General features: G+C 42.8%; 1 protein-coding gene across 3 annotated transcripts in view; it reads right to left on the minus strand.

Moving 5' to 3' along the window:
- The window catches only part of jade1 (jade family PHD finger 1), a 135,138-nt gene that overhangs the window by 25,955 nt on the left and 81,606 nt on the right, over nt 1-27,577 (minus strand). For 2 of the 3 annotated variants that reach the window (XM_033020792.1, XM_033020783.1), the window contains exons 5-8: nt 20,683-20,873; nt 10,378-10,589; nt 6,702-6,869; nt 1,359-1,475 (exon numbers count right to left, since the gene is read on the minus strand). In XM_033020792.1, coding sequence (XP_032876683.1) covers nt 1,359-1,475; nt 6,702-6,869; nt 10,378-10,589; nt 20,683-20,873 — 688 coding nt within the window. The remainder of the gene's footprint in view (nt 1-1,358; nt 1,476-6,701; nt 6,870-10,377; nt 10,590-20,682; nt 20,874-27,577) is intronic. The other variant, XM_033020800.1, reaches the window with a different exon arrangement.

Raw genomic sequence — 27,577 nt, forward strand, 5'->3', positions numbered from 1 at the left:
AAATAATGAGGATCAAAGAACAAAGAATAATCTATCTGGCAGTGGAAGTAGATTCTAACCAAAAGTTACTGATTTAAGATAAACAGCAAATGTTGAAAATACACAGTAAATCAGGTAGCATCTGTGAAGAATCAGAGTAAACTTTCCAGATCAGTGTTCTTTCCCCATAGACACTCTTATGCTGCTGAATAATTCCAGATATTTTGGTATTCTATCCAATTTCTAGAACCTGTTGCAGTGATGTTGATAAATATGCAGTTTGGGGTAGACAATTATAATCTAGTACACACTTCCTGAAAAGGAGGTGGTTCAATAATCACTTTCTAAATGTAGTTGTGAAGTACTTACAAGGGGAGATCCATCAGGCTGCATGGGCGAAAATCCCGAGGGGGGTGTGGGGGGGGAATGGGGGGACGGGTCTCACCCATGTTTTGAGAGTTTGGGGACATTCCCCTATATTTCCTTGTATGTCAAAATGTAACTTAGGCCTATTCTCTGGCCCCTTTACCCCTCTAAGTGCTCCCACCCACCACCGAAGGAAGCTAGCTAGCGCTTCACTCTTCCCAATTAAGCCAGTGCTAACTGCAATTACCGTATCATGCGTACATACATACGCGTACACCAGGTGTCTCCAAACTATGGCCCGCGGGCCACATCCAGCCCGCCACGAGATTTTATCCGGCCCGCAGCAAGCTCAGCGCAGGACGGAGTGTGTGTCAGTTAGGTGTTGAGTCAATTCGAGTCGGAGAGCACGGCGGCCCGGAGATCTGCTCTTAGTGTTGTTACTGGGTAGGTCCCTTGAATTGTCAGAGCTGAGACATCACAGGGCCGCTGTGAAGAAGGATGCAATGGGGAGGGGGGGGGGTGATTGTTCGGCGGCGGCGGTCTGAATGGGTCGGCGGCGCATTATAACGTGCGATCGTTCCTCTCTGCCCTCTCTCTCTCTCCCCTCTCTCTTTGTTTTAAAAGCGGAGGACTATGCCCTGGAATGGGGGGGGGGGGGACTATGTATAAACACTGCTGTAATTTCTACACGGTGAAACCAAAATGAATAAAATTGACCTTTATTAAATCTGACAATGTGCACTTTAACCATCTGATTTTATTTTCTATTACAAATCTTAAATTGCGGAGTACAGAGGCAAATAAATATATGATAGGTCTTTGTCCCAAACATAATGGATGGTACTGTAATATCATACTCCAAATTTTTTTTTTTAAGGTATGCCTTTTAACAAAATGAGCTTAATTCTCATTTGATGAAACTTTACCTCATGTTCATTGATACGAAAACAGTTATTTGGTGTTATACTTGAAAAATTGCTGGAAAATAAGAGTACGATGATTATTTTCCAAACCTGTATGCAGGCTCCAGTCTTCTCAGTGCACAAGCTGCACACCAATGCCCATCTGCTGGCAGGAACATGTGATATCTTTGTTATGGGCTCCATCTTTTCTGGACAGCCTATGCTAACCTAAATAAACAAGCAAAAAGAAGTGTCAACTAAACTAGACTGATTTTCCTTTTTATTAAATGAAATAAATGTCACGGATGTCACAAGTACACAGAGACAAATGAAATATTGTCTTTATCTCAATATCAATTATGCTTCGCTGAGCAGTAAAACAAAACAAGCCTTTTTATTATTTTTCCAAACCCAAGCCAAATCTCCAGAGAGTAAAATAACGTTTATCTTGGCTCCAACCAATGGCCATAATTCTGAATATTATGCAAGAAATACACATCACGAATGGGTCATAGAGTCACAGAATCATACAGGATGGAAACAGGCCCTTCGACCCAATCTGTGCTTGACGACCAAGGTGTCCCATCTACACTAATCCCACCTGCCTGCATTTAACTCATATCCTTCCAAACCTTTCCTATCCATGTAGCTGCCAAGCCTTTGGTAGCCATTGAATATGGCTATCCCTATTCTGGTGAAAGAAATTGGAGTCAATTACTTGATTCTATTCAGGTTATTTTGGGCAATAAAGTGGCAATTTGCTGTTACATGCACAATGCATGTAATCTTGCACTTAGAAAATCACTTTAATATTCAAAGATCATTACACCTTGATTAAAATCAAAGTTGTCCATGAAAATTTACTATAAAGTGTAATATTTTAAACAGGATGCCAGTCAAATTGAGCTTTTGCTGGTGAACATCAACCAGAAGCTCAGAATTCTTAACATAATAAAAACGACTTATTTACTCCTTCTAAAAAGACAATTTTGCTGTAAAAATTCCAGACATTGGAAAAGTGGTTATTGTACCCTTACATCACAATTTAAATGTTGAAACTTTAAAACTATAAAAGTACAGTCCCCTCCATAATGTTTGGGCCAAAGACCCATTATTTATTTATTTGTCTCTGCACTCCACAAATTGAGATTTGGAACAGAAAAAAAATCACATGTGGTTAAAGTGCACATTGTCAGATTTTATTAAAGGGTATTATTATACATTTTGGTTTCATCATGAAGAAATTACAGCTGTGTTTATACATAGTCCCCCCCCCCCCCCATTGAAGGGCACCATAATGTTTGGCTTCACGGGTGTTTGTAATTGCTCAGGTGTGTTCCTTAATGCAAGTATAAGAGAGCTCTCAGCACCTAGTCTTTCCTCCAGTCTTTCCATCACCTTTGGAAACTTTTATTGTTGTTTATCAACATGAGGACCAACGTTGTGCCAATGAAAGTCAGAGAAGCCATTATGAGACAGGGAAACAAAAATAAAACAGTTAGAGACATCAGCCAAACCTTAGGCTTACCAAAATCAACTGTTTGGAACATCATTAAGAAGAAAGTGAGCACTGGAGAGCTTACTAATCGCAAAGGGACTGGCAGGCCAAAGAAGACTTCCACAGCTGGTGACAGAAGAATTCTCTCTATAAAAAAGAAAAATCCCCAAACACCTGTCCGACAGATCAGAAACACTCTTCACAAGTCAGGTGTGGATTTGTCAATGACCACTGTCCGCAGAAGTCTCCATGAACAGAAAATACAGAGGCTACACTGAAAGATGCAAACCACTGTTTGGCTGCAAAAATAGGATGGCGAGGTTACAGTTTGCCAAGAAGTACTTAAAAGAGCAACCACAGTTCTGGAAAAAGGTCTTGTGGACAGATGAGACAAAGATCAACTTATATCAGGGTGATGGCAAGAGCAAAGTATGGAGGAGAGAATGAACTGCCCAAGATCCAAAGCATACCACCTCATCTGTGAATCACGGTGGTGGGGGTGATATGGCCTAGGCATGTATGGCTGCTGAAGGTACGGGCTCACTTATCTTCATTGATGATACAACTGCTGATGGTAGTAGCATAATGAATTCTGAAGTCTATAGACACATCCTATCTGCTCAAGTTCAAACAAATGCCTCAAAACATAGGTCGGCGGTTCATTCTACAGCAAGACAATGATCGCAAACATACTGATAAAGTAACAAAGGAATTTTTCAAAGCAAAAAAAAAAAAAGGTAAATTCTTGAGTGGCCAAGTCAATCACCCGATCTGAACCCAATTGAGCATGCCTTTTATATGCTGAAGAGAAAACTGAAGGGGACTAGCCCCCTAAACAAGCATAAGCTAAAGATGGCTGCAATACAGGCCTGGCAGAGCATCACCAGAGAAGACACCCAGCAACTGGTAAGGTCCATGAATTGCAGACTTCAAGCAGTCATTGCATGCAAAGGAAATGCAACAAAATACTAAATATGACTACTTTTATTTACATGACATTGCTGTGTCCCAAACATTATGGTGCCCTGAAATGGGGGGACTATGTATAAATATTGCTGTAATTTCTACATGGTGAAACCAAAATGTATAAAAATGGCCTTAATTAATATTCGACAATGTGCACTTTAACCACATGTGATTTTTTTCAATTACAAATCTCAAATTGCAGAGTACAGAGGCAAATAAATAAATGATGGGTCTTTGTCCCAAACATTATGGAGGGCACTGTATATGAAATTATGAGACCGGATAGAAAATTCTCAGAGGCATAGATAAGGTATCATAACCATTTTCCCCAGGGTGGGAAAATCAAATACTAGAGGGCATAGCTTTAAAGTGAGAGGAGCACCGTTTAAAGAGGTGTGGGTCATGTTTCTTTTTCAGACAGGGTTGTGAGGGTATGGAATAATAATAATAATAAATTTTATTTATGGGCGCCTTTCAAGAGTCTCAAGGACACCTTACAAAAATTGAGCATGTAGAGGAAAAACATGTAAGGGGAATGAAATAAATAGTAGAGACATGACTAGTACACAAAGTAAAGACAGAATTCAATACAAAACACAGTATGAGGCAATTAATGCACAGATGAAAAGTGAGGTGGACGTGGGGCTAAGGATAGGCAGAGGTGAAGAGATGGGTCTTGAGGCGGGACTGGAAGATGGTGAGGGACACGGAATTGCGGATCAGTTGGGGGAGGGAGTTCCAGAGCCTGGGAGCTGCCCTGGAGAAGCCTCTGTCCCCAAAACTGCGGAGGTTGGACTTGTGGATGGAGAGGAGACCGGCTGATGTGGATCTGAGGGACCGTGAGGGTTGGTAGGGGGAGAGGAGGTCAGTGAGATATGGGGGGGGCCAGATGGTGGAGGGCTTTGTAGGTGAGGACCCGGATTTTGTAGGTGATCCGGTGGGAGATGGGAAGCCAGTGAAGTTTTTTGAGGACTGGAGTGATGTGATGCCAGGATTTGGTGTGGGTGATGAGTCGGGCGGCTGCGTTCTGGACCAGTTGGAGTCGGTTGATGTAGGTGGAGCTGATGCCAAGGAGAAGTGAGTTGCAATAGTCCAGTCGGGAGGAGATGAAGGCATGGATGAGTCTTTCAGCAGCAGACGGTGTGAGAGAGCGTCTAAGTTTGGCGATGTTGCGGAGATGAAAGAAGGAGGTTTTAATGACATGGCGGGTATGAGGCTCAAGGGAGAGGGTGGAATCAAAGATCACGCCAAGGTTGCGGGCCTGGGGAGATGGGGAGACAGTGGTGCCGTCGATGGTGAGAGTGGGGTTATTGATTTTGCTGAGTGTGGCTTTGGAGCCTATGAGGAGGAATTCTGTCTTATCGCTGTTGAGTTTGAGGAAATTATGTTGCATCCAGGTTTTTATAGCTGGCAAACAGGAGTTGATATGGGAGAGGGGGGGGTTGTGGGGGGATTTGGTGCCAAGGTAAATCTGGGTGTCATCAGCGTAACAGTGGAAGTCCAGATTGAAGTGGCGGAGTATCTGACCAAGGGGGAGGATGTAGATGATGAAGAGGAGGGGGCCGAGTACGGAGCCTTGGGGAACGCCTTGAGTGACTGCGGCTGTAGCAGAGGTGTGGTTGTGGAGAGAGATGAAGTGGGATCTGTTGGAAAGGTAGGAACGGAGCCAGCTGAGTGCAGAGCCTTCAATGCCGAGGTCTTTGAGTCTGGTGAGCAGGATGTTATGGTTCACTGTATCGAAGGCTGCGCTCAGGTCGAGGAGGATGAGGATGTTGAGGGAACCAGTGTCAGCAGAGGTGAGGAGGTCGTTGAGGACTTTGAGGAGAGCAGTTTCTGTGCTATGGAGGGGGCGAAAGCCAGATTGGAGGGGTTCAAGTAGGTTATACGCAAGGAGGTGGGAATGAAGTTGCGACGCAACGATACGCTCCAGGGTTTTTGAAAGAAATGGGAGGTTTGAGATTGGGCGGTAGTTAATGAGAGAGGAGGGATCAAGACCAGGTTTCTTTAAGATTGGTGTAACGGCAGCAGTTTTGAAAGCGGAGGGGACAATTCCTTGGGACAATGAGGAGTTGAAGAGATTAGTGAGGTAGGGGCAGAGAACGGGGAGGCAGGACTTCAACAGGGGAGTGGGGAGTGGGTCGAGGGAGCAGGTAGTGGGTTTGGAAGAGCTGATGAGTTTGGAGATTTCAATAGGGGTGACTTCAATAAGCAGTGTGGAGGAGGGGTAAGGAGGTCAGTGGAGATGTTGAAAGGAGGGGCCTTGGTAGGTGGTGGAGTAGATGCTGGGGAGTCGGGTACAGGGGATAAAGATTGATAGATGGTGCTGATTTTATCAGCGAAAAAGTGGAGGAATGAGTTGCAGAGATCCGGAGTAGAGGTAGGGAGAGTGTTGGCTCGAGGCTTGAGGAGGTTGCCCACTGTGGAGAAGAGGGTTCTGTGGTTTAGGCAGGGATCGGTGAATATGGAGGAGAGGTAGGCAGATTTTGCAGCAATGAGGGCATCTTTGTAGTCAGTGAGGTGGAGTTTGTAAGCTTCAAGGTGGACTGTGAGAGATGATTTCTTTATAAGTCGTTCGAGTTGGCGACCAGTCTGTTTCAGTTTACGAAGTGCAGGTGTGTACCAGGGTGAAGATGTGTTGAAAGTTACGGTTCTTGTTTTGAGGGGGGCCAGAGTGTTGAGGGAGGTAGACAAGGTGGAGTTGAGATGGAATGTGCTGCCAGAGTTGGTGGTGAGGTAAATACTACATTGGCAATTAAATGGCTTTTCGATAGGCTTATGGATATGCAAGGAATGGAGGGATGTGCATTATGTGCCGATAGATAAGAGATGGTCTTAGCATGATGTTTGGCACAGACATTGTGGGCCGAAGGGCCTATTCCGTTATACTGTTCTATGCTGTACTGTTCTATATCAACTGTTTCATGAACTGAATTATTTTATCAATATGGCTACCATCGAATCTCTGACAAAACTGTATCGAGGAACCTTACCTCAGGAATCCATAAAGCACAACTGACATGTACCCACTTTGTCCCACTGCGAGTGGGCTTCATGGCTCCACCTTTCTTGGGGCAGAGCAGGCATTTCGGCTGGACACCTAGTGCACAGGTTCGACATAGCCAGCTACCTTCAGGAACCTTCAGAATCCCATAACAAGCCTGTAACAATTACACAAGGGGGAATTGAATGTGTACTTGAATTGTCTGACACACACAGGATTCAGACACGCCTGTGAATGGCAAATTTAGGTATTCACTGCCAGATTACGCTGCATCAGTTAAAGCAAACCTCACCAGCAACATTGTCACTTGTATGTCTGTCAGTGAGATAAGCATGAAGACTTGGAACATTATTATTCTAGTGGCACCGCATTCAATAATCATTAATGTTGTCCAAATACTGAAGATTATATAGTGCCATTCTCTCTCTCTCTCTCTCTCTCTCTCTCTCTCTCTCTCTCTTAGCAATAACTAATAGTCTTGAGATAGTCAAAGAGATAACAAAGCCTTCACAGACAACATCAGGAATAGCTACTTCCCCACAGCCATCAGGCTATTAAACCTGGCTCGGACAAAACTCTGATTATTAATAACCACTTTCTGTTATTTGCACTTTACCAGTTTATTTATTCATGTGTGTATATATTTATATCATGGTATATGGACACATTTATCTGTTTTGTAGTAAATGCCTACTATTTTCTGTGTGCTTAAGCAAAGCAAGAATTTCATTGTCCTATACAGGGACACATGACAATAAACTCACTTGAACTTGAACTTGAAATGTACAGGAATACAGGGCAAAATTGTGCACCTGACTGGACAGTTCGCTGTTCAATGATGAAGTTATTCTGGTAAATCAGGCATTTTTCATTAACATTGAGTAACGTGCAGTAAAATAGGTATGAGGACAGAGATGAAGTTCAAATGAAGAATCAAAATATAATTTTAAGTTACTGCCCTGGACTCTCGCACTGCTAGAGAAAACAGTTTCTATCAAGCTCTTTAGTCCTATTAATCTCTTTTATCATTTTCAATTAGATCATCGCTTAATTTTTGAACAAAACCAAGCAGATACTCCGCAACAACCCAGATTTGGTTATCAAACCCGCCGACAAGGGAGGTGCCGTGGTAGGCTGGCGCGCCGATCTCTACAAAGCTGAGGCCACGCGCCAACTCTCGGACACCTCCTCCTACTTACCCCTGGACCATGACCCAACTGACGAGCTCCAGGCCACCATCTCCAGCATCATCACCGACTTCATCAACTCCAATGCCCTACCCGACCAAGCCTCCAACCTCATCGTTCCCCAGCCCCGCACGGCCCGATTTTACCTTCTCTCCAAAATCCACAAAACTGACTGTCCCGGAAGACCCATTGTCTCTGCCTGTTCGTGCCCCACTGAACTCATTTCCAAATACCTTGACTCCATCCTATCCCCCTTGGTTAAATCCCTCCATACCCATGTTCAAGACACCTCAGACACTCTCCGTCGTCTCTGCGCATTCCATTCTCTAGGCACTCACCCCCTCATCTTCACCATGGACGTCCAGTCACTCTACACCTCCATCCCCCACCAGGATGGACTTAAAGCCCTCCGGTTCTTCCTCGACCAGAGAAGCAACCTATACCCAGCCACTGACACTCTCCTCCGCCTAGCGGAGCTGGTCCTTACCCTCAATAATTTCACGTTCGACTCCTCCCATTTCCTCCAAATACAAGGCGTAGCTATGGGCACACGCATGGGCCCCAGCTATGCCTGCCTATTTGTCGGTTACGTCAAGCAATCCTTGCTCAATACATACCAGGGCCCCATCCCCGACCTCTACCTCCGCTACATCGACGACTGCTTTGGTGCCACCTCCTGCACCCGCACACAACTGACTGACTTCATCCACTTCACCACTAACTTCCATCCGGCACTCAAATACACCTGGACCATTTCCGACACTTCCCTACCAATCCTTGACCTCACTATCTCCATTGCAGGTGATAGACTTCTGACCGACATCCACTATAAACCCACTGACTCCCATGGCTATCTGGACTACACTTCTTCCCACCCTGCTTCCTGTAAGGACTCCATCCCCTACTCCCAATTCCTCCGTCTACGCCGCATCTGCTCCACGGATGAGGCGTTCCACACCAGGACATCTGAAATGTCCTCATTAGTCAGGGAATGGGGGTTCCCCTCCTCCACCATAGATGAGGCTCGCACCAGGGTCTCTTCCATACCCCGCAACACTGCTCTCTCTCCCCATCCCCCCACTCGCAACAAGGGCAGAGTCCCCCTAGTCCTCACCTTTCACCCCACCAGCCGTCACATACAAAAAGTAATCCTCCGTCAGTTTCGCCACCTCCAACGTGACCCCACCACTCGCCACATCTTCCCATCTCCCCCCATATCTGCCTTCCGCAAAGACCGCTCCCTCCATAACTCCCTTGTCAATTCTTCCCTTCCCTCTCGTACCACCCCCTCCCCGGGCACTTTCCCTTGCAACCGCAAGAGATGCAACACTTGTCCCTTTACCTCCCCCCACGACTCCGTTCAAGGACCCAAGCAGTCGTTCCAGGTGCGACAGAGGTTTACCTGCATCTCCTCCAACCTCATCTATTGCATCCGCTGCTCTAGATGTCAGCAGATCTATATCGGTGAGACCAAGCGGAGGTTGGGCGATCGTTTCGCTGAACACCTCCGCTCGGTCCGCAATAACCAAGCTGACCTCCCGGTGGCTCAGCACTTCAACTCCCCCTCCCACTCCGTCTCCGACCTCTCTGTCCTGGGTCTCCTCCATGGCCACAGCGAGCAGCACCGGAAATTGGAGGAACAGCACCTCATATTCCGCTTGGGGAGTCTGCATCCTGGGGGCATGAACATCGAATTGTCCCAATTTTGTTAGTCCTTGCTATCTCCTCCCCTTCCCCAGTCCCCCTGCTGTTTCCTCCCATCCCCCAGCCTTCGGCTCCTCCTCCTTTTCCCTTTCTTGTCCCCGCCCCCCCCCACCCCCGATCAGTCTGAAGAAGGGTTTCGGCCCGAAACGTTGCCTATTTCCTTCGCTCCATAGATGCTGCTGCACCCCGCTGAGTTTCTCCAGCTTTTTTGTGTACCTTCAAGCAGATATTTAACTTGGAATTACTTATACAGCAAAAAATAGTCACACTGTCATGGAGATATATAGGAGACAGGCCCTTCCCTCTTTATGGGGCGGAGAATGGGGTTGAGAGGGAAAGATAGATCTGCCAGGATAAAATGGTGATGTAAACTAGGTGGGCCAAATGACTTACTTCTGAAACTATGACATGACCTTTTCTCACATTTTCTGCTTTTATTTGGGATGTTCATAAATGTCAATTACTATATTTGGTACTCTCTCTTCCTGCAAAAGACTATTCACCAATAAAGATTCAGATTCAGATTATCCCTCTAACGTTTCACTGCTCACTGTTTCAGATTCTCCGCAAGTTGCACTGCTCATCTTAAACCACCTGCACATATACTTATTTGTTATTCCTATTGTAATGCAAGAAGGTTTCATACAGTCCAATTCTTTTCATGGATGGCTTAATAACGGCAGCACACTCAATAGTTCTGTCACAGGCATATTTTCCAGTTGAATGAATCCATTCAGTGAAAGTCACAGCATGCATGATTGCATGCAATCTTACCTGATGGACACATATGTTGCATTTGTCACAGAAAACCATCTCATTGCCATCTTCACCATCTGGAGACTGACACACATCACAAACCACATCTTCATCATATTCAATCCCGAGACCTTCTTCTGTTTCAATGGCATGGTTCATATTGTCGTCACATCTCCGCTCCAAGTCTTCCATGACCCTCTCCATGGTGAACTCATCTAATTCAGCCATCCCTGTCACAATCAAAAACAAAAAGTAATAATATTGTGCAAGTCTACAGTGTGCATTTGTTATTAAGTTGAAATTTTCCCAACTACTCCCAGTTCAACAAGTACCAATTGTTGTTTCAAAACAGCTGGCCAAAGAGGTTCCTTCCAACTTCATTAGGACTCTAAAATTATTTAGAGCCCTGCAGCACATCAAATGAATTAAAACATAATCTATGATTTATTTTTGTTTAAAATGTCATTAATGTCCACGAGAAAGCAGTTTACAATTTAAGCAGATTTTTTAGGTGCTTTGAATTCGAGAAGATGGTGCAATAATTTAAGTCCTAAAAACAAATCAAAGACATACCATAGCAAGACAAATTAGAGTATGATGAATGGACAACATTAAACAACAGCCTCAGATCTTCCCAAGTGCTTTGAAGCATTTGTTAAAACTCAGGCAATTTTAATCAATTGCTGCAGGGGGTCGACACACAGTTTGTTATGTTAACAGCTCTGAAGAAGTCACACCACAAGCTTCATCTGCTTCTGGTTTTCTCAGCGTGGATCTGTCACATCGGACCTGTTTGTTCAGTTTCCAAAAGTGTGCCTCTCAATGTCCATCCATCTACTGTTATTACAAGCTAACACCAAATTCAACACTCATTTACTTTTCTCCCAATAAGAATCGATTTCTCTCTCTCTCACACATCTTTCATATAATAGCACTTTCACATGTATTTAATTTGTGTAGTGGGATTCAGAATACAGTGAGTATTCTTCAAACACTTATCCTGCTGGCCTCCTACTGGACAACAAATTTTTTAGCATAATCATGAAGAAACTTCATAAGAATATATGCTCCTTGCGTTTGAATTATGCATTGCTGAGACATCGCAAGTGTACCTTCAATACCAAAGCCTGATTTACACGCTCATATTTTTGGAATAATGCACTCAAATTTAATGATGACAGCGCAGTCACAAATATGCTTAACTCACACGTTTTTGAATTACGCGCAGTTTTCATGCACGTAACCCCCGTATAAAATGCAAGGTGGGTGCCTGTATACATTGAGCAGAAAGTGAATATAAGCCTCTTTTCATAGCTCACTAATCAGAGAGATGCATTACTATGGATATATTAAAGTTCTGCTGCACTAAAGGTGGTAACTTTGCAGCATTTAGTGAATAACTCACCCATGTTCACAAGTTATTGCATTAATCTTTTCAGGATCCTAAAGCCTCATTCAATTTCCCTTTGTACTATAAAAGGCACCCCTAACTAGAGGAATCTCTGACCAAGCACAGACTTTACTTGCTCAGTGTGTCGGTAGAGGAAATCTCGGTGGAGAATGGCAACACTAGTCGTTGCCGTCCCGGCACACTGGAACTTTAGGATAACACTGAATATCTTTCTCAGACAAGATTTTGGTTTTGTGCGGCAAAGTGGTAGAGCTGCTGCCCCACTGCGCCAGAGAACCAGGTTCGATCCTGACCTCGGGTGCTATCTGTGCGGAGTGCGCATGTTCTCCCCGTTACCGCATGGGTTTCCTCCGGGTGCTCTGGTTTCCTCCCGGGTTTGTAGGTCAATTGGCCTCTGTAAATTGCCACTATTGTGTAGTGGGATAATGAGTGCAAACAAGTGAACAATGGTCAGCGTGGACTCGGTACACCAAAATACCTATTTCCATGCTGTGTCCTTAAATTAAACTAAATTTTGGGAAGCGGGCAGAGGTATGGGAAGAGCGAGCACAGGACGAGATTAAGAAAGTCAACAGTTTTTATCTCTCAATTTTATAAATGGTGGAGACACTAAAATGGGAATATAAACGGCACTGCAGATTAGCAATAAAAAGAATAATGGGCAGGTAAATGATATGCGGAGAGAGTTAACGTTTGAGGTTGATACGTTTTCATTGGGACTGGTGAAAGTTTAACTGTGGAGTTTAGTTTTGAGTTTAGAGATGCAGCGCGGAAACAGACTCTTTGGCCCACTGAGTCCATGCCGACCAGAAATCCCCATATACTAGCACTATCCTACACACTAGGGACAATTTACAATTTTTACGGAAGCCTAATTAACCTACAAACTTGTACGTCTTTGGGACGTGGGTGGAAACCGGAACACCCTAGAAATCCAGCGCGGTCACAGGGAGAATGTATAAACTCCGAACAGACAACACTCATGGTCAGGATCGAACCTAGGTCACTGGCGCTTTAAGGCAGCAACTCTACCGCTGCGCCGCAGTATTTTCCGTGCACCTTGTATTTTCCCTTGTTCTGGGTGCAATCTGATTTGCTACGTATTTTGAGAATACCTTCACCACCACATCTTTCTTGGGTTTGATTTGGGCACAGAGTTCATGCAAGTCAAAACCCAGCTACAATTCAAATCAGGCTGATAATCTTCTACATTTCACATCAAAATGACAATTTCACTTCTTTCCCTGCTGTACATAAGAATCCTATTGAGATAGACTCTGAAATGTAATTATTGTTATTAAGACAAAATACATACAATTCAGGAAAGATTACCAATAAGTGCTGAAATATCTCAGCAGGTCGGGCAGCATCCCTGGAGAAGATGGATGGATGATATTTTAGATCGGGACCCCACTTCAGAATTGAAGAAGGGTCTCGACATGAAAAAAATTACCGATCCACGATCTCCGGAGATGCTGCCCGACCTGTCGAGTTACTCCAACACTTTGTGTCTTTTTTTGTAAACCAGCATCTGCAGTTCCTTGTGTCTAAGATCAAAATTAAATTGGCAAGTGCGTGATTCACAATGGAATGCCAGGTCAAGAGTTTAAACAGATACCCAGATCTTATTTTCCACTTCTTTAATTTCAACAAGATAATTTTGTGAATAAAACAGATAGTAACTGTTGATTTTTATGTGTAAACGAGGGAAAATATACTCCGTCTGAGCATAAAGCGATCTCTAATCAAGATTTGTTCTGTTGCACAGTGGACCAGGAAGAGCTTAATCTTTAGTTGGTTCAGCAGCACCAACATTTGTAATACTGTTAACATACATTCATTCCTTTTGTATGAAAAACAAAATGACATACAAAACATTGCTTTGTGTTTGAACTAAAATATTCTTTCCTGAAATATTCAAAATGTGATTATTTGGCAAAACCTTAATAAAATCTGAGCAACTCATGAATGTCAATTATCGAATTAGACACTGCTAGCGTGCCCATTTCACACCAACATACTTTAATACTATAAAAAGATTTAAGCCTCAAATCAGTTTGTAATACATGTAAATTATAGTACTTTGTATTGTTGCATCTGTTCAGTAATACATATATCGCAAAGGATAAACGAAAACTACCTTTTCCTTGCAGATTTTCAGCAGATTAAAGCTAAAAGCAGATTAAAACTAAAAAAGAGCAGCATAGTAGTAGAGCAGCCTAACCATGATTCAACCAAAATTATTGGTTTAAACCCTACTGTGTCACTAATATCCTTCATGGAATTTAAATCTACCAACTTGTACACAGCCGAAGAGACTCCAAACCTAGCAATGCTGTTGACTCCTGACTGCTCCCTCAGTTCACGGATGAGTTAGGAATGGACAATAAATGGTGGCATTGGTGTTGAATGTCCAATTAACAAATAAAATTCAAAGAGAATATACCATAAAACTACATTTACCAACTAATCTTGAAATATAACAACCCGTCACGGCGAAACATCAGCTCTAGAGGGCGGCGTCTTGGTGGGGGAGGCGCGAGTCACGGGGTCGGTATCTGAGTTGTTATTTAAGGCCCTTGTCAGCTGAGGAGTAGGGAGCTGTATGCAGAAGAATAAACACCTCTAGAGCACACAACCTGTGTCCGACTAGTTTTTGGCTGGACTCCTGCCAGTCCCCATCACAAGGAGCATGTTATTACGAAGTACCTTAACAATTATGCTAATGAATGACCAGATGGCCAAATTCTGCCCCTATATTTTATGGCCTTGTGTTCTTATGGTCAGGACCCTTTTTCAGTCCCACCCAAAATGTCGTTTGTCCATCTCCTTCCACAAATAATTTCTAGCCCACTGATTTCTTCCAACACTTTGTATTTTATGCCCAAGGTGAAGATGGAGGCAAGAGACACACAACATTTAAGAGGTATCTTGGCTTATCACCTTCTACGCACTTGAATTTCAAAGCGTAGAAGGTGAGAGGCCAAGTGTCGGTGAATGGCATTTGTATAGATGTGTGTTTGATAGATAATAGGGACATAGTGAGCTGAAAGATCTGTTCCTGTGCCGTAGACTTGAGGTGTGTTACTACCTTGCAGGTTACAACTCTTCAACTACACAGTCACGTACTTTTTAAATGTGTTGAGGGTTTGTGTCTCTTGCAGGATGTGACCATTGAATTTTGAGGAAAGATTTGACGCATGCGGAATTGAAAAAAACCGGTATTTCCGCGTAATGTTCTTAACATCGACGATGACCACAGAATGGTCCAAAAGGTTTAACTGTTTAAGGAGTAAATGTGAAGCAAAGTCAATGTTGTCTGAAAGAAATGCAGCAGCCAATTTGTGTACACAAAGAGCATTTAAATGATTACCAGATAATCTGATTTAGTGATGTTAACTAAAATCAAATATCATCCAGGATATCAGTGATAACGTCCCCCACTATTGTTCAAAACAGTGCTATTGGATCTTTAAATGCATGTGAAAGACTAGGCAGAAACTTGGTTTATTGTTTCATCCCCCACTATTACATCACTCCCTCAGTAGAGAGCTGCAACATCAGTCTGAATCTGTTTCATTTTCTGGGCTGTGACTGGAAACGTCTGACCCAGAGACGAGAACTGCACAGCAAGTGAAAGGAAAAGGAAGCCAAATGACAGAAGCAAATTAGCCAGTACATCTGTCAACAGAATACAAGCAAGTGATCAATTTTGGAGGGTGTTACGAGAGTAAAGGTACATAGGCACATTTGCTGAATGTTGCTGGGCACTTTGACTTTCAGAGCTTTTTTTTTTTAAACAGTCAGAAGTAGCGTAATCCTGCATATAATTTTTTTTTTTTTTTTAAACTGCAAAATTGACTCATTGACTATTGACCTCAAGGCAACTATGCCAGAGCAAACAACCACAGTAGTCCCACAGTTAACTGTGAACCAGCCACTTCACCATCTTGGAACATTTTTTTTTATTACCTGGCATTGCATCTCTGACATTATATGGTATCAGCACTGCACTGCACATTTCTGACAAAAGAATTAAGGCAAATAAGCTTCCCTATTTTATGGAAATGTTTCCTGAATAGAACCATAATTCCCTGTTGATAACGTTATCAGAGGAAAAGGATTTGGAATTTTCTACATGGAAATTATGTAGATTTTATACTATGCGGGTGATTGCTTGGACCCAACAGGTTCAAATCTACAGCAAGTGCAAACACAAGGAAAAAAAAGAATCAGCAATTCACCAATCTTCTCCACACACCTTAGTGTTTGGAAAGTCACCAAATTATCTTGCAACCTGTTGCATCAAAACGGGTTTTAGCTTCATAAAATTGGTCATGTTTTTCTATATTCCTCTGGATTAATTAGTCAAGTCAAATCGCTTTTATTTCTAAAGCACATTTAAAAAACAACTCTCGTTGGCCAAAGTGCTTTACATTGGTGGAGGTACTAATGTTATACAACATTGGTTCATAGATCAAGTACATACATAAATACATACATATAGCCCTCCCTCAGAGGACATCAAGAAAGGCTTGAGAGTAAAGATGAGTTTTAAGTCTCGCATTAAAGGAGTCGATGGAGGGGGCAGTTCTGATGGGAAGAGGGATGCTGTTCCACAGTCTAGGAGCTGCAACCGCAAAGGCGCGGTCGTCCCTGAGCTTATGCCCAGACCACGGGATGTTCAGTAACCCCAAGTCGGCCAATCTGAGGGACCTGGAGGTGGTGTGGTGGGTAAGCAGACTTTTGATGTAGGTGGGGGCAAGCCCGTTAAGGGCTTTGTAAACAAAGAAGGATCTTGAAATTTATTCGGAACCACACAGGGAGCCAGTGGAGAGGCCAGAATCGGGGTGATGTGGTCCCTTTTTCGGATGCCCGTCAGGAGTCTCGCTGCGTCGTTTTGGACCATTTGCAGGCGGGACAGGGAAGATTGGCTGATGCCAGTGTAGAGGGAGTTGCAGTAATCGAGGCGGGAGGAGATAAATGTGTGGATGATCTTTTCGAGGTCATCAAACTGGAGGAATTGATTTATTTTAGCTATTGTCCGAAGCCGGAAGCTAGCTTTTACCACGGCATTGACTTGTTTGTCAAATTTCAATGCCGAGTCAAATATCACGCCAAGGTTTTTGACGTGAGGTTTGAGTAATGCGGTAAGGCTTCCAAGGCTGCCTGCTATCATTCTGATTGAGTCCGAGGGGCTGAGAAGGATGACCTCAGACTTACTCTCGTTTAGTTGGAGGAAGTTCTGGGCCATCCAACACTTTATATCCTCAAGGCAGCGGGTAAGGTTAAGTAGATTTGATCGGTTTTTGGGCTTCAGGGGGAGGTCGAGACTTAAAACTCATCTTTACTCTCAAGCCTTTCTTGATGTCCTCTGAGGGGACATTGTGTATCGTCTGCATAGCAATGGAAGGAAATGCCGTGCCTTTGAATGATTTGGCCTAAGGGGAGCATATACAGGGAGAAGAGAATGGGGCCAAGGATGGAACCTTGTGGAACCCCACAGCAGAGGCTAGCTGTCTAGGAGCAAGTAGGAACAGTGCCAGTGGCCAGAGAACTGTTGAAGATGGCGAGAATATTGGGACCGGCTATTGTAATAACATCCTTCAGAAGGGCAGAGCGGACAATGTCAAGGGGGCAGGTAGTAGGTTAGCAATTAGCAGTGCTACTTTATCATGCTCAATGTCACACAAAGTCAACACCATTATTGGGCTTAGCCACAATGGTCAGATTTCCACATAGACAAATACAGGGACAAGATGTGCATCAGATCATAACACCAATATCTTTTAGGATTTCTTTGCTTTACAATAAATCTTTCCTTGTGGCACAGCATAGCAGCTGGAGCCTGTATTCCCCATAGTATTAGAAAATGGAGCACCTTGGCCTTCTTAAGTACTAATTAACAAGCTCTAGTTCCACAAAAATGTCATATGGCTACACTGCACTTGCTGTAAAAAGATCACCAGTCATTCATGTGGTTTTAAATTTGTCCCATCAACTAGCATCCTGCAACAGAAAATACATTTCAAACTTGCTCCTTGTCAAACACATCTACACAACTGTTTTGGCTGGTTGCATGATGGTCTGGTACGGCAATTCCGATGCACAAGAACACAGGGGGCTGCAGAGTGGTGGACTCAGCCCGGTCCACCACGGGCAAAGCCCTCTGCACCATCGTAAGCATCTACACAAGGAGCTTATCATTGAGGATCCCCCAGTCCTCTTCACACGCCATTGAGGAGGAGGAAAGAGCCTGAAGTCATAGAACAACTACCAGATTTGTGAACTTGACCGACACAACCCACATTTAAGAAGGGTTGCAAGCAAAAGCCTGGGAAATATAGACCAGTGAACTGAACATCTGTGGTAGGCAGGTTACTGCAGAGGATACTGAGGGATAATATATATGTGCATTTGGATAGACAGGCTGATTAGGGATAGTCAGCATTGTTTTGTGGGTGAGAGATCATGTCTTACAAGTCTGCTTGAACTTTTTGAAAAAATAACCAAAGAGGTTGATGAAGGCAAAGCTGTAGACGTTGTCTACATGAACGTCAGCAAGCCATGGTCGGCTGCTCTGGAAGGTTAGATTGCAGGAAATACATGGGATCCAGGAAGAGCAAGCTAACTGGATAGACAATTGGCTTCATGGAAGGAAGCAGAAGGTGATGGTGGAAGGTGGTTTAACAGATTGGATGCCTGTGACCAGTGGTGTGCCTCCTGGGATCAGTGCATGGGGCCCATTGCTGTTTGTGGTTTAAATCAACAATTTGGATGAGAATATAGACGGCAATATTACTAAGTTTACAGATGACACTGAAGTGGGTGGTATCGTAGACAGGGAGACAGTTTCAAAGAATACATTAGGATCTTGGTCAGTTGGGCAAGTAAGCTGATGAATGGTTCATGGAGTTTAATAGATAAGTGTGAGGTGTTGCATTTGGGATGTTAAACTAAATCAGGACCTTTACAGTGAATGACAATGCCCTGGAGTGTATTATAGAGCAGAGATCTAGGAGCGCAGTTACATAATTCCATGAAAATGGTGTCACATGTAGATTGGGTAATGAAGACTTTTGGTACATTGGCCTTCATCAGTCAGGGTATTGAGTGCAGAGGTTGGGATGTTATATAACAGTTGTACAAGATGGTGGTGAGGCTGCATTTGAAGTATAGTGTTCCATATACTATAGGAGAGATGTTGTTAAGCTGGAAAGGGTGCAGGGAAGACATAGGAAGATGTTGGCAGGGGTTGAGGGCATGAGATATAGGAAGAGGTTGGATAGGCTAGGACTTTATTTCTTGGAGAGCAGTGGCTGAGGGTAATTTAGTAGAGGTGTATAAGATGAAAAGGGAATCGATAGTGTGAATGCACAAAATCTCTGACCCAGAGTAGGGGAATCAAGAAGCAGAAAACATAGGTCTAAGTAAGGTGAGAGAGAGGAAGATTTAAAAGGAAACTGAGAACAGGCTTTTTCAACAGAGGATGTTGGATATATGGAACAATCTGTCAGAGGAGGTAGCTACTATAACATTTTTTAACATAAAAAACTTTGGACAGTTACATGGATCAGAGAGGTTTAGAGGGATATGACCCAAACGCAAGCAGGTGGGACTAGTGTAGATGGGCATCTTGATCGCGTGGGCAGGTTGGGTCGAAGGGGCTGTTTGCTGCAGTATGACTCTACAAATCTATTCCATGGATTTGTTTTTCTAATTGTGATTTGCATGAATGCCTTATTTTTGCAGTCTTTTAATCAGTCTTGCGTAATTTCATTTATATATCATTTATGTACAATTTATGTTTTGTGTATTGTAATCTGTGAAGCTGCTGCAAGCAAGATTTTCACTGCATCTGTACCTCACCATACAACAATAAACACAACTCGATTTGAAATTAGTCATATTCTGGTTTATATCTAGTCGTATTATGAAATTTAATATTTTACAAAAATAACTAAAACAGTTTCCATATTTTACCATGTGGCATTAACCACACAAACACTATCACGGTGAAATTGTCTAACATAGCACAAGTCACCAATAAGTTTCTTGTGAATCTAAGCAAAATTTGTGAAAATGCATGTGGATGGTGAAAATTGCTTTTAGTTGCCTGTCCGAAGTGCATAATCTAATAGCAGTTACCCACTGCATTCACTCCTGGAATACCATTCCATCGTCTTCAATGAAACAGAATTTCAAAAGCAAATAAATATACAACATGACTGTATCACTGGCAAATAGGCACATTTGACCACAAAATTGGCTGTTCTACTAGTACAATAATACAATAAAATAAATGCTAACTTTGTACAAACAAGTCTCAACTCTAACAGTGTCACTTGCATATTATTATGCTAAGATATTAACCCAAATTCAATTCAAAGTTGAGGATGTTAAGAGTATATTTTAATGGAAACTCATAACCATATAAACTTGCATGCTTCACAACATTCCCAAGCATATAATGACCAATGATCTAATTTAGAAGTGCAGTCACTGTGTCATTGATAATCCCATCTTTGCTCCCAGCAGAGGAAGGATATTAAGTTAATATGATAGAGTGAGGTAAATTACAGTCAAAGTGAGATTTATTCGTAGCACCATTCCGAAATAAGCAGGGGGTATTCTCCTGGTGTTCAGTACCACACTCATACCTCAACCAGCAGCAGTTATAAAAATAGATGACTTGGTCTGTTAGCACATTGTATTGAGCTGGGCTGACTGCTAGGATTCCTACATTAACCTGTGACTGCACGCCAAAATACATCAACCACTATAAATCACTATGGGTTGTTGCGAAAGACTCACATTCACATACTGGTTTATAAAGCTCCTGTAAAAGAGGCTCTTAAATACAGCTGTACGGGAGACAAGATCCATTTACATTAGGCACATTAAAGACATACCCATTCCTCTGAATTCTTCATTTAGCAGTTCAAGCCAGGCCACATCCATATCATCTAGGTCATAGCGACACACACTGTCAGCAAGTGTGCGGATGTCCACATAGCCAAGTTCTGGTGGCTCAGATCCCGAAGAGTGAATATACTTCCTTGGTCTAGAAAATATCACCGCTTTATTCTTTTCATCAGTTGCTCTGTAAAAGCAAAAAAAAGTTATATGCTGTCTGTTCCCATGTGTGGAGTTCCATTGCACCAATCCTCAACAGGAAAGCTAAAAAACATTCAAAGACTCAGAAAACATGATGTTTCTAAGATGTCCTGTGGAGCTTTAACTGAACAAATTCTGTTCACTGGTTTCCAAATACCTCATTAGGGTGTACTCTGGTGGTTCCTGCATTTTTGTTCAAATATTAGAATAACAGTTCAGAAATCAGGCAGTAATTAGTCTGGGGAAGGTGTCCAATATCACTTTGTGGACAATTTTAGGTCATTATAAACCACAGGAGAGAAGACTAGTGCATGCTTTAGTTTCCTCTACATCTAGCACTATTAAACATAAATTGAAGTCTGCAGTTTTACGATGGATATTAAGAAAAACTATTCAAAAGAAGTAGTCAGCTTGTTTCTGGTGAACATTCACTAAACCACAGCCATGCAAGTTACTGAATTAAAAACAGGAAATGCCAGCAACACACCAATGTAATCAGAATCCAAAATGGAAAGAGTAGTGAATGCTTCAGCTAAGATCAACATAGAAAAAAGTCAGGATGCAGGTCATATTCTAATTGCTATGACGTGTGACAATTATGACATGAAATAACCGTACATTAAACTAAATTTCATGTGCATATAATTCTTTTTTACTTAAGGGATAAACTTAATAAGTTCCATTTGAGTTAACATCCATTCCATTCTGTGGAAGCTACACAAGTTTTACACACTGAGCAGATCAACTCCTCGGCATCACATATTGATCATATTATGGCAGAAAACAATGTTATCTCTCCTAAGCAGTGAGCATCAGAAAAGCAATGAGCATCAGAAAAAAAGTGATTTTTTAAAAAAACCCCATAATGTTTCCTGTATCCATACAAATTCTAACTTAACAGGGAACAGCACAAAAAGACGACCTAACATGTCTCTGATAGAACCCACCCCGCCCCGCCCCCCCGGTCCAATAAACCCCACAGGCCAAGTATTTTATTTATGCCACAGAGAACATCGGATCAAAGCAAAAAAATGAAATAATAGATACATTTGTACAAAAAAAGAAATAAATATATTCAACAAATATTAAAAAATGCAGGGAAATAATCACCAGGGAAAAGCTACCCTCTACCAATCATGTTATGGTTTTTTGATATCCATTGGAGACAAGAGACAGCTTTTAGATTTAATATCTTATCCAGAAAAAAGATACCTTCGACAGCGCAACACTCCCTCAATATCGCATTAATGTGATTCTTTTGCACCAAATCCCCAAGTGGATTGTAAGTGAAAACCATTCTAAAGGGTTGTGGGGGGAGGAAATCAAAACATTCTAGAGCCATTAATGTGCAAAAGTAAAACAGGTTAAAGTTGCCATCAGGGTTAAAAAGAAAAGCCAAAATGTAATGTACAATTAGCATGATTTATTTTTGCTGTGCAAGGTCTCGGGTCTATAAGTAAGCAATTAAAGAGAGTGTGGCAATAAATCCTGGGATGAATTAAGTGTTTCAAGGCAAGGATGGTTTATGAAAGTCAGGTGGGCAGTGAGCAACTTCAATCCAATTCCCCGGAGGTAAAAATATTAGTAGCTATGGGCAGTATTGTCACCAGATATCTCAACTTACAAAGTAAAACATCTAGTAAGGATCTATACAGGTGACATATGTATAAATTTACATATTGTAAGGTTTAGAATATTTTTAAACTGGGCATCTTAGTTTGAAACGGTATGTACAGCCTTCAAGGGAGGCAGAACAAAATTTAATGGCAGCTTTCAGAGAATAATTGGGTAAATACGTGAAAAGGCAAGTTATACAATTGGAGGAACAGCACCTCATCTTTTGCTTGGGTAGCTTACACCCCAGGAGTATGCACATTGATTACTCTAACTTCAAGTAGGCCCTGCTTTCCCTCTCTCACCATCCCCTCCCCCTTCGTCCCACCAGTCTTACTGTCTCCAAATACATCTTATCTCTGTACCGCCCACTCCCCTGACATCAGTCTGAAGAAGGGTCTCCACACGAATCATCACCCATTCTTCTCTCCAGAAATGCTGCCCGTCTCGCTGAGTTACTCCAGCATTTTGTGTCTACCTTATACAAGACTATGCAGAATGAGCAAGAGACTGGGACAAATTGGACAATTCCTTCAAAAGATTTCCTTTGGTGCTGTAAAGGAATTATGTTGATCCATAAAGAGATTATACATCTGTACGATAGACTTGGTGGAAAGGGATGCCAGGCAACTAGAGTAACTGAGACAAGCAATGGGCCTGGAACTACAATTTACTATCTCTGTTAAAGTCTCCAGAGGCTAGTAGCAAGCCCATAGTACACATAGTATCTCGAATATAGGCCACCTGGGGTCTAATAACAGTACATCTTCCATCTTCCATCTTCCAGTCCCGCCTCAAGACCCATCTCTTCACCTCCTTAGCCCCACGTCCCCCTCCCTTTTCATCTGTGCTTGAATTGCCTCATATTGTGTTTTGAATTGAATTCTGTCTTTAATTTGTGTACTAGTCATCTCTCTACTATTTATTTCATTCCGCTTACATGTTTTTCCTCTACTTGCTAAATTTTTGTAAGGTGTCCTTGAGACTCTTGAAAGGCGCGCATAAATAAAATGTATTATTATTATTATTACATCAGATATCATTTCATTTAGGATACCTCCTGTTGTGCAAGGTCTATATTCTGGTAACTAATGAAAAAGGCCAATTTAATTCACTTAACAAGGATAGCGGTTGAATTATTCCACTATTGTTAGCAATGTGACCTCGAGAATAACTTGTGTCATTGTTTCACTATCTGAAGAATGAACTTAGCCAAGACCCCCGTCCACTATTTGCAACTATTTTCAAACTCGATGGTTGTGCATCATTTTAATTCAAATTATCACCATTTTGGTGGTTAAGTGCACCACCATTTTTTTTCTGCCCGATGCAAATACATGTAAATGGGATGCTCAAAATAAATCAGATTCCGAATAATTTCTGGAACTGTAGTAACTTAATACGTGGTTTACAAATGGCCCTTATTACTGAGAAATCAACAGCAGTTCTAAATGACTGCATTTTTTTGACTTATTCTTTGTTACCTGGCTAAATCTAGCTCTTGGACTAAGTTGCTCCACAATAAAGTCTTAATAAGGACATTTGTCTAGGCTTGTTGACAAATGCTGAACACAGGCAGGCTGCATAACTGGGCTCACCACAGGGAAGCTGAATATGACAGCACCCAAGGCAACATAACATTCCATGAGAGTACAGCCACATACTTGCACCAAGTGGGGGAGGTTTCAAACTTATGAAACCTCTATCTCAGTTAATTTGTAGGTGGGCTCATCAGTAGTAATCACCTCGCCTGGTCAGAAGATTCATGTCTTAAAATCTACCGTGGCTCATTTTCTCATGCACGCAAGATCCGTGCAATTCACTTGAACCTGCTAACTCTCACTTTAAGACGGTTCCCATTTTTATTAGAAATGAAACTGTGTAGTGAATATAAATAAATTAATAGGAAAAAGGGACTAAGGCACCCTCGGTCTTGGATTATTTCCTGCAATTAACCACGTTGAACTCGCTCTTACTGCAAGCAGCGAAGGAAGATGGGAAGGAGGGGCTGTGCGAGTGTGTGTATGTGTGCGTGTGCGCTGGGAGAACCATACCAGTTCCACTGGGCAACTGAGACACACAAAGGACAAAACCCCAACCATTATCATATTATAAAGCGTAAAGTTTTGGAGCTTGGTTATTATTGCCACGTATAACGAGATATAGTGAAAATCTTTGTTTTACATGTTATCCAGGCAAACTGTTCCATACACGAGTACATTAAGTAGAGCAAAAGAGAAAACAAAGTGCAGAATAGTGTTACAGCTATCTGCAGAGGAAGTGCAGGCAAAAAAAAATACAAGGGCTTCAATCAGTTAGATTGGTTGCTCAGTAAGCTCATCTCCAACATACGAGAGGTCCATTCAAGAGTCTGATAACCAGGGGGTGTCGTGATGCTATGCTGCTGAGCTGTCTCTCTCTCTCCTTTATATACTCCGTCTCGTCATCATTACAAAATCATCGGGTGAAACTGAGTTCTGAGCGTGGAGAACTTTTTTTTTAATTTATTTTTTTATAATGTCCTTAAAGTTTTAAAGCACAAATTGAAAATAAATTACCAAAATGAATCTTCCAATGAGAGAAAATATTGGTTACGAGTTCTGCTAGCTCTGTACCCCAGTCGGTGTCAAATCTAGTGCTTAACAACGCTCACAAGTGAGAGAGGGAGACTAGCATGTGATGGTAGTCACATCTGTCAGAGTACTGAGAAAAGAAGTTGTGAGGTCATGTTACAGTTGTATAAGACGTTGGCGAGGCCACATTTAGAATATTGTGTTCTGTTCTGGGCATCATGTTATTGGAAAGATGGTGTCAAGCTGGAAAGGGTACGGAGAAGATTTACGAGGATGTTGCCAGCACTGGAGGTCTGAGCTATAGGGAGAGGGCTGCGACTCTATTCCTTGGAGCGGGGCGAGGATGTGGGGTGGTCTTGTAGAGGTGTATAAAATCATGAGAGAAATGCACAGAGTCTCTTGCCCAGAGGAGGTGAATCGAGGACATAGGTTAAAGTGATGGGAAAAAAAAAATTTACCAGGAATCTGAAGGATAACTTTTTCACACAAAGGGTGGTGGGGGTATGGAACAAGCTGCCAGAAGTAGTCGAGGCAGGGACTACCCCAACATTTATGAAGCAGTTAGACAGGTACATGGATAGGACAGGTTTAGAGGGATATGGGCCAAACGTGGGCAAGTGCTACTAGTGTAACTGGGACATGTTGGGTCGAAGGGCCTTTCAAAGCTGTACCACTCTATATCCCTATGTAGGAAGCAGTAGTGGCACACTGGTACACGTCCATCACCGATTTTGCATGGGGCATCATGTTGGCATGGACGAATTGGGCCGAAGGGCCTGTTTTCATGCTGTATGAATCTAAGGCAGGAGACGCAAGGAACTGCAGAAATAGGTCCACCACCAATTTTCTGACAACTGGTGGTGGACCTCATTTAATCCAGACAGAATTATGAGAGTGCACTTGAAATCACCCCCAGTAGGTAGCCCCAAAAAAGTGGCGCCTCGGCTGGGTGAAGCGACCGATCTTGACCTTATTGGAACATCTGCGGCCGATTGGCGGGTTGAATTTGCCCCCTGCAGCTGGAGCTCTAGAACTCTGGCCCGGCCAGGGTCGGCAGATCGGCACCCACAGCCGACTTCCATGGCTGATTAATGGGTCGAAATTGTCCCCTGCTGCCAGGGCTCTTGAATGCCCGCCCAGCCAGAGCCGGCAGATCCATCTCCATATCCAGGCCGGTATCTCGGTCCTCCAGCAGCCTAGGCAGTCCATTAGACTACGCTCGGAGGTCATGATCTCTGTTGGTCTGGCAAAACAGATAATCTAGAAAGGCTCTGGAAGAAAAGTGCCAGAAAACCGGTGGTGGGCCCGAATAGTGTTACCCAAATCCAAGCCCTGTTAAATCTGCTTGAATCTACGAGTCATTAAAAAAGAAAATGCATAATGATTTAGTTATCTACATTTATTTCTTATTATTAAATGCCATATGCAAACTCTGTCCAATGACTAAACTTCATAAGTTGCCTGGCATATTATCCCTAGACTTTGAACATGCAATTTACAGGCATCTATCAAATGTTTCAGTGCACTCTCTCAGGCACTAAAAGTGACATGCCAAGTGATCATCTCCACATTGACTGGCAGAAGCCACAAGAAAGCCACACCATAAATTAATTAACACACTAACTTCCTTTCAAATTGTCTAACTGGCATCGGGTATTTAGCCTGTGTCATCGCCGAGTGTTTGCTGGTAGGGTTCATCACTTTATCAAGTTTGCAGATGACAACCCTGATTGGACTAATCCAGGATGGGGAGAAATCTGCCTACAGACAGGAAGTGACACAGCTGGCGTCCTGGTGCCATCGCAAAAGCCTGGAGCTCAATGCTCTCAAGACAGTGGAACTGATTGTAGACTTTAGGAGAGCTCCCCCTCCTCTCACCCCACTCACCATCAACAACACCACAGTCACATCTGTGGAGTCTTTTAAGTTCCTGGGAACCATCATCTTCAAGGACCTTAAATGGGGGGAGCCACCATCGACTCCAGTCAAAAAGGCACAACAGATGATGTACTTCCTGCGGCAGCTGAGGAAGCACAATCTGCCACAGGCAATGATGGTCCAATTCTATACGGCCATCGTAGAGTCTGTCCTCACCTTCTCCATCATGGACTGGTTTGGCTCAGCCACCAAAGCACGACACCTGGAGGCTGCAGCGAATCGTCCGATCAGCGGAGAAGGTTATTGGCTGCAACCTTCCCTCCATTGATAATAATAATAATAATAATAAATTTTATTTATGGGCGCCTTTCAAGAGTCTCAAGGACACCTTACAAAAATTTAGCAGGTAGAGGAAAAACATGTAAGGGGAATGAAATAAATAGTAGAGACATGACTAGTACACAAAGTAAAGACAGAATTCAATACAAAACACAATATGAGGCAATTAATGCACAGATGAAAAGGGAGGGGGACGTGGGGCTAAGGATAGGCAGAGGTGAAGAGATGGGTCTTGAGGCGGGACTGGAAGATGGTGAGGGACACGGAATTGCAGATCAGTTGGGGG

This window comes from Amblyraja radiata, chromosome 1 (genome assembly GCF_010909765.2).
Source record: "Amblyraja radiata isolate CabotCenter1 chromosome 1, sAmbRad1.1.pri, whole genome shotgun sequence".
Lineage (NCBI taxonomy): Eukaryota > Metazoa > Chordata > Chondrichthyes > Rajiformes > Rajidae > Amblyraja > Amblyraja radiata.